The sequence below is a fragment of the Haliaeetus albicilla genome, chromosome 1, assembly GCF_947461875.1.
Source record: "Haliaeetus albicilla chromosome 1, bHalAlb1.1, whole genome shotgun sequence".
Lineage (NCBI taxonomy): Eukaryota > Metazoa > Chordata > Aves > Accipitriformes > Accipitridae > Haliaeetus > Haliaeetus albicilla.
Window position 1 is genome coordinate 29,726,889 of NC_091483.1, and position 7,560 is coordinate 29,734,448.

Here is a 7,560-nt window from a genome sequence, read left to right on the forward strand (position 1 = left end):
GGGTGGAGTACTTGAATCTTTTCAGATGACCAAGGTGAAGTTCTCATTAAAATAACGTATTGGAAAGAAAAGGGAAAAACAAAACTGGTTTTGAACAGCCTGACTAAAAATCCCTCAATGTTTCTAGCCACCTAGAATTAACTCCTTACTCTTTTTATTTAGTCTTTACCTGTATTTAATCTAGAATTAAAGATCGCACAAGCATGGGTTCTTGATTTCTCCTTTAAAAGGGCAAGCAGGAAAGTCCTGCAAAAAGTGAAAAATCTTGGCGTGACTCTTTGACATGGCATAATGGAAAAGGGAGATGATTTGCATCTGCTGAAATATGCCATCAGTATGTGTTCTATTTATGGAGCATCCTGAGTCACAAGCGAGTTTGGTGTTCACATCTGATGAACATTTCCCTACAAGTTCTCTAACTGTTTAGGTAAAACAAGATTAAATCTGAATTTTTTACTTTTTTTAAACAGTCTTGATTCTTTTATAAGTTTCCAAGAAAAAGTAGAACATTATAGTCACTAAAGTGTAACAGATGCATTTCAATAGGCAGCAGAGACAACTTTATATAAATTTTTAATATAATTTTGTAATGAATGCTGGATTAAAATGGGAGGGCAAGAATATGTTTTTTAAGGTTGTTTGTTCCATAAATTTCATTCAGCCGCTAAACAGCTGTTACTCTTTCTTCTTGTAGATCTGTCAAAGAGAGCAGAAGGAAAATGTAATAGTAAAAGCAAACATTATGCTTTAAAAAAAAAAAAAAAGTTAATATCCAAATTCCTGAAGCTGTAACTTTAAAAAGTACTAGCTTCCCGGTTGTCTAAATTGGGTTAATAGAGTGCAGTCAGTTTTGCCAGAGGAAGCTTGGTCATAACAAGTCATGGCGGCACCAGGGCTTCTGACTGCCAGTTGTGTCCCCCATCTACTCATCATTCATTATCACCTTGCAAGCGCCGCTGACCTCCGTGCCTTGCTTTCCCCATGCTCCTTTGTAAACCAGCGGGTAGAGCCTGGAGGAAAGGTGCCATGTAACAAATGTACAATTTTGTGCCATATTTAGCATATGATCAAGATACTTTTGGGAGCAACCAGTACAAATGTAATAAATATAGGAAAGAAACGCTCCATTATAAACTATCTTTCCCATACTTCTCCAGGATAATTGTGGGACTTCTTGGTCTGGCAGGAACTAGGTCAGATTTCTCCAGATTTTTAGAAGTAATACTAAAATACAATGTTTAGTTACGATGTTATCCTTCACGTGGAATACACTTTTCCCATTAGCGCTGGTTTGCTCTGTGTATGGAAAGGCTGTCACTGGAACAGGAGACAAAACTCCCATTAATATTAGCAATACAGGAGCCATCTCACAGATGCTTTTGCCTGGCTCTCAGTCATACACAGTGTGACAGGAAAACAAGTAAGATTGATCATTGAGCATCATGCCTACAAATCGTAAAAAGCCAGTTGCATTTTTAAACATTTTTAGTGCGTGGTAGGGAATGTTTTAATAAATGAGTGGGCGAGGGTTGTCCCCGGTAGCATTTTCAAACTACTACCAGAAGCTCACACATGAGAATTTTATGGGGTTCTCTTTAGGTGCCTCTCGAGTACGACCAAGTCCCTATCACAGGGCTGCATGTGCGTGCCTTGGGTTGGGAAGGAGGTACGGATTCTCGGTATTCAAACAAATTTGCCCATTTGGATGAGCTTTTCCTTTGCCACTTGCAAAGAAGCAGCTTATCTCCGGTTGCTTCAGGCTTTTTTTAAAACTTCACCGAACTTATACGTTCAGAGACGTGAGCAATTTTCAGCTGAGCATCTTTTTTTTTATTTATTTTATTTTCATTTAAGCTCCAGTAACGACACCTAAGCAAAATCTTCAGGCACCAACAGTGCTCGGCACGTAGCGGCTCTGTTTTAGAGAAAAAGCACAGTTACAGGCTGCGCAGGGTGGGTTTGGGGGTTTTTGTTGGGGTTTTTTGGGGGGGGGGGGGGCAGCTCCCCTCCTCCGCTTAACTGCCTGCCGGCCCGGTTCGCACGGAGCTGGCGCTGCGCGGGGCGGTGGCGGGGAAGCGCTTCCGGGTTCGGGAGCGTGGCACCCGTCACGTGACAGAGGCTTAAAGGGGAAGCGGCGGCGGAGCCGTGCGGGTGGGCGCCCAGGGTAGTGGCAGCGCGGGGCGCGCCGGCCGCGCGGACAGGTAGGGCGGGGCGGGCGGCACACACACTCCCCGCTCCCCCCCCCATACAGCGCGACGGTGGTCTCGGCCCAACCGCTCTCCCTTCCCGGGGCGGGTGGGGGTGGCCTCTACCACGGCAGCGGGGCGGGGGGAGGCGGCCGGGCCTCAGGGAGGGAGCGGGCCCGCCCACCGCTCCCCTCCTTCGAGGTGGGGGCCGCTCCCGCCGCGCCGCGGGTGACCGGGCGCCTTCTCGTCTCGCAGGCCCGCGGAGGTGGCGGCGGCGGCGGCAGCAGCAGTGCCGGCAGGCCCCCAGCCATGGCCGACGTAAGTGCGGCTCCGCGGGGCGGCTGGGCGGCGGTTGGGGCGCGGGCGGCGGCTCGGCCGGAGGCCTGAGGGAAGCGGCGGGGCGGGGGGGGGGGGCTGCCGGTCGTCGGGCCGGGTCCGTGCGGGGCGGCGGGGTGGGCCGGGCCCGGCGGGAGGGGACAGCCGCCGCGGAGCCGGGGAGGGGGGCGCAGGGCGGTCCCCCCGCCCGGTTTCTGTGGAAATAAGTAACGCGCCGTCCGTCTCTGCCCCCAGGACCTGAAGAGGTTTCTGTACAAGAAGCTGCCGAGGTAACTGGCGGGGGGGGCGGGGGGGCTCTGCGCGCTTCAGATTGCAGAGGCGAGCGTGGGAACCCTGCCCGACGGGGGGAGCTGCGAACTGCCGGCCCCCTTCGCTGTGACAGGGGGTCGGCTGACCCGGCGCGCTCGTTTCCCTCTTTAAATTGAGCTGGAAGTAGCGAGAGGCGAGGACGGCTTAGCCTTTCCCTCGCTCGCTTGAAAAGGAGTGAAGTGTGCTCCTCGTCGCGCCGTGATGAGGCGTGGAAAAAGCGTTCCTCGTGACTCGGTTGCCTAATCCTTGATAATTCCCTTTTCGGTAATTGCCGGTTGCTGGCAACACTGAACAGCCAGCGTCTGAGATAACACGCAAATGCAGCGAAACTGGCACTCGCCGAGCGAGGACAACATGCAAAGGCTCTTGCTTGACTAATGCTATTCGATTAGTGGTATTAGCCCTCTTTCTGAAGCTAAAAGTTCTGTGCAGTTTTCAGTAGCTTCATTTTGTATTGTTCTTTTTACTGCTACTGAAATAAACAGAACAAGTTTACTGCTCCTATACTAAACAGAACAAGTCCCTTTCGGTGAAACATTAAATTAGTGAAGGCATCAGTTTTTTACATATTTTCCCCTTCCTTGCATGTTTGTTCAGGGAAAAAAAAAAATCTTTGCTACTAATTGCTCTGTTTTTAAAATGGTGTCCTTTCTGCCATTTTTTTGCAGCGTTGAAGGACTTCATGCTATTGTAGTCTCAGACAGAGATGGTGTGCCTGTTATCAAAGGTAACTTCAGCTTCTCGCTGTGCCTTGCAACCAAAATCCTGATCGAACAGCAGGGGGTGGAAAAGTACAGCAGAATCTTTGCTGGTTGTGCCCAATACATGAATATCCAAAATTGAATAATTAAATTAGACTTTTACTTTAAGAGTTGGTTACGTACCTCTTTAAATTTATCCTTGTGTTCATGTATAAACAACGTCTTCAATAAGTGTAAGCCACAGAACTTTTCCTCAGTGAACAGGGTTGGAGTGGCGTAAGGTGCTTGTATCTTCGAGTCGCTCGCAGGCTGATACAAAGTACTTGAGAGTTTATTGGTATTTTGTTGACTTGGCTGATCTGTGCTCACAAGCAATTGCATCCAACTTTTACACGCGCTGTTTAATTTTGTTTGCTTTTTGGTACCGTAATTTTTATCATATCTCTGCAGTCTTTAAGATGTTTTATGTTGTGGGTGAACTAGTTTAAGAGTACTGAGGAGTACTGATTCAAGTACTGCAGGGGGTTTTTTGTTTGTTTTTTTTTTAACGTCCGAAAGTATTTAAACACCTAGCAGAACTTGCACATCTTCACCTGTTTTCATTCAAGTGACTGTGCCGGTAATCAGTTCGAAGGCTGGAATCAGTGCAAACAGCCAGGGACGCAGAACCAAAGTGACATCAGCACAGGCTGTGCATCGTAAAGGAAAAGACTGTTTCTTAGGCATGCTAGGGAGGATGCTGGTATAACGAGCATTGATCATGTACAGAATATTAAATTATGTACTCTTCATGAAGATTGTTCTGTACTCGTTGCGGAAGCCCATAAGATGTGTTACGTGTTCCCCAACGCCAGATGGGCTTTTGACAGAGTGCTAAGCTGCGTAAAGAGTTGTGATGCAGTCATAGATACCATGTAAAAATAAGAATTTTCTTGTTTTCTTCCAGTTGCCAATGATAATGCTCCAGAACATGCACTGCGACCTGGCTTTCTGTCCACCTTTGCCCTTGCCACAGATCAGGGCAGTAAACTAGGACTTTCTAAAAACAAAAGTATCATCTGCTATTACAATACGTACCAGGTGAGTAACCTCAGTGTGGCCTGTTCTCAGTGACCGGAGCTGTTCTTGAGCAAGGGAGAGGTGGTTTAAACTTTGCTGGATTTGCACTTGGCTGCTATTGAAGCATTTGTGGTTTATTTCTTACACTGCTTAAACGGCTAAGCTAAACTTTTGCACTATTTTTTAAGCTTCTCTTATGTTTCTCAAAACTGAGATGTACTGGTTGAAAATAGTGAATTTTTCTGAACAGGTAGTAATCGGGGATTTGCAGCAGGTGCTGCTCATATGGCCTTCAGAGTCTGTTATGAAGGGTTTATGTTCTCTTTTACAAACGATATTTGTTCATAACTAGTGACACCTAAAGTTAAATAGGCATGTGCAGCCTACTTCATAGCTAATCTTTCTGCCGGTATGACTTTGAGGTAAGAAAACTTTGAAATACCACTCATGTTTTTTTACAAACTGGTTATTTGTGTCCTGAAATCCATCATCTACTAAGTTTCTGCTCCTTCTCAAGTTCTAGCGGTCTTGAGAGCTTCTTATTACGACTGCAGTAAACTGGCCAACTGTTTAGCCTACAGTATCTACCTTTGTTTGGAAAATAAATGGGTGAATGAGTTAGTTTACACACATTGAGTACATCGCTTTGATTCTCTTGATGCTGCTAGCTTATTGTTGTGCTCAAGGTTCCAGTTCCCTGTTAATGGAAGAAGAGGAACTGCTGTACACAGAACAGTATGTTAAAACAATAAACCTGCCTGCCCTCTTGTTACCTGTGGAGTGTGTGGTCTCCATAGTGTACTCTGCAGCGTTGGCAGCTGAGTCAGATTTGAGGCGGATAACACTGCAGAACTCGGGAGGGAGGGGAAAAGCCGGGCTTTCCACCTGCAGCTCACTGTACTGTGGTGTAAGTTCTGTTGGTGTTTTTAACTGTGGATCTTATGAAATAGGTACACAGAAAAGTCAGCTCTGTGGCTCTGGCTCCTGCTTTTCCTTTAAACTGAGGTGGCTGCTTGTTTCAGGAAGAATTTATGTGGCGCAGCTCTGATATGCAATGTCTGTTAGCTGCTGGCTGAACACTGTTCTCTCTCCTTGCAGGTGGTGCAGTTCAATCGCTTACCTTTGGTAGTAAGTTTCATTGCTAGCAGCAGTGCCAATACTGGTATGTCTTCACAAGTGTTTTAAGTATTGCAGTATTTTAAGGCCCAGGTGTTTAAATAATTGAAAATAAATTACCCAAATTTACTTCAAGGTGTACTAACTTTGCTCCTGCTATGAATTTTGTCAGCGTATTTTGAAGGGGAGAAGGGAAAGGTGTGAGTAAAAATTTGTAGATTTTACGTGACTTGCTGAAGTTGTTCCTCTGTTAGAAGCGTATTTCTCCTGTGATTAACCTTACCCTTGCTGCCTGACAGTGTTCACTGTGCCAGCAATGATTGTACCGTACAAACCAGTTGTTCAGTCTCTTTCCGTCAGTTCCAATTTATGTTCCGCAGTAACATGTGTGGCTTCGCCTTCTCAGTTCTGTGGGGTGGGGAAGTCCTTCAGCGGGGCACCTGGCCTTGCTCATGCGGGCGTTGCCTAATGAGAGGATGAGCAAAAGGCATTTAATTCTTGCACAGCTGCTTGGGCCTCAGTAGCTGTGGGAAGCAGCGAGGCAACCAGCAGGAAGGGGGAGAGCTGCGCTGCACGCGGTGTGCCCCAGTTGGTGCCGGGGGCTGCAGGGACCTGCCTGGGGGTGCTGCCTGCTGTTCCCCTGGAGAGTGAGCAGCTCATGTGAAACTTTTCTGTGTTTTGGAACAGACTGCCTGTGACTTGGGAGGGGAGGGAACTGAGGAGTTTGGAGAGAGGCTTCTCAGTTACGTTGTTTGATCGGATGTTCTGTCTCTTCTCTCTTTCCAGGGCTGATTGTAAGTTTAGAGAAGGAGCTTACGCCCCTGTTCGAAGAACTGAGGCAGGTTGTTGAAGTTTCTTAACCTGATGGTGTAGCCGGAGTGCAGCATCCTTCTGCAGCCCAGTGGACAGAAAGATTCAATAATCCTCAGTCAAATAACATGTCTCAGAAGAAATACCGCAGCTCCTTAGTATACTAAGTAAGAGTAAATTGTACATAGTACTGAATCTGAAACGATCTACTAGTGTGTTGTAGGTGGATGTTACTTTAGGCCATGCTTCTTGTATTGTGCAGTACTGGAGAGACCACCAAAATAGCTCCCATGGAGTTTAGCTCAGCCAGCTGAGCCAGATCGGCATGATGCTGCTGGCTCAAATGAGCAACCCACAGATCTCTTGCTTTACAGGGAACCGGGCACGCGGTGGGGTGTATTCTCAGGCCAGCCACCGCTGCGTGTTGGAAAGCAGGTCGGTTGTCTAGTGTTATCAAAGATGCAGTTGGAAGAGTATTGTGAGAGCAAGCTTACTGGCAGTGATGTGTCGGTACAATCAATAAATATCCCGGCTTTCTTATGTGGGTGATACTTTGGCAAGGGAATGCTACTAATCTGGATGCTAGCTGCATCCTGCTTCCACTAAGAAGAAAGCTATTTCTATGAAAGCTGTTGCTTTAGGGGTTTTCCTGATGCCCAGATAAAAGCACCTGAACAATGTCTCACATCTTCATGGGGTTTTTGTGTAATATGGTTGTGAAGATCTCATGTCTCATAGTCTTTGTGTGGGTTCATCACTGGTGACACTCTCAGCTCATTTACCCTTAGGTTTTCCTAAGTAAATAAATATAAATAAAATACAGTATTTTTAAATGACAGAGCCTGGTCCACTCCTCTCTTGCTCCGTAAGACTCTACAGCACATCAGCTTTTCTGCAGAGAGAACAGGTCTCTTAATTGTTTGTAAACATACAAAATCCTGGAGTTTACAGGCCGAAAGCTAACCTGCGTGTCTCTCAGTTGGGTAATAAGGGTGCTGAGTCCCGTGCCAATGCAGAGATGCAGATGTTAGTGCCCGCTGGCT

The 7,560-nt window shown here is 46.8% G+C and overlaps 1 protein-coding gene across 1 annotated transcript; it reads left to right on the forward strand.

Moving 5' to 3' along the window:
* Nucleotides 1-2,077: 2,077 nt before the first annotated feature.
* LAMTOR3 (late endosomal/lysosomal adaptor, MAPK and MTOR activator 3) lies at nt 2,078-7,355 on the forward strand. The gene is made up of 7 exons (XM_069783975.1): nt 2,078-2,201; nt 2,442-2,504; nt 2,757-2,791; nt 3,500-3,558; nt 4,479-4,612; nt 5,690-5,753; nt 6,494-7,355. The coding sequence occupies exons 2-7, from the start codon at nt 2,496-2,498 to the stop codon at nt 6,565-6,567; spliced, it is 375 nt and encodes a 124-aa protein (XP_069640076.1). The 5' UTR covers nt 2,078-2,201; nt 2,442-2,495; the 3' UTR covers nt 6,568-7,355.
* The last annotated feature ends 205 nt before the right edge of the window (nt 7,356-7,560 follow it).

Excerpts from the sequence above, each read along its gene's own strand:
- LAMTOR3 (XM_069783975.1), top strand. Across the intron at positions 2,792-3,499 it reads CTGTACAAGAAGCTGCCGAG|CGTTGAAGGACTTCATGCTA; the intron begins GTAACTGGCGGG and ends ATTTTTTTGCAG. Across the intron at positions 5,754-6,493 it reads TAGCAGCAGTGCCAATACTG|GGCTGATTGTAAGTTTAGAG; the intron begins GTATGTCTTCAC and ends CTCTCTTTCCAG.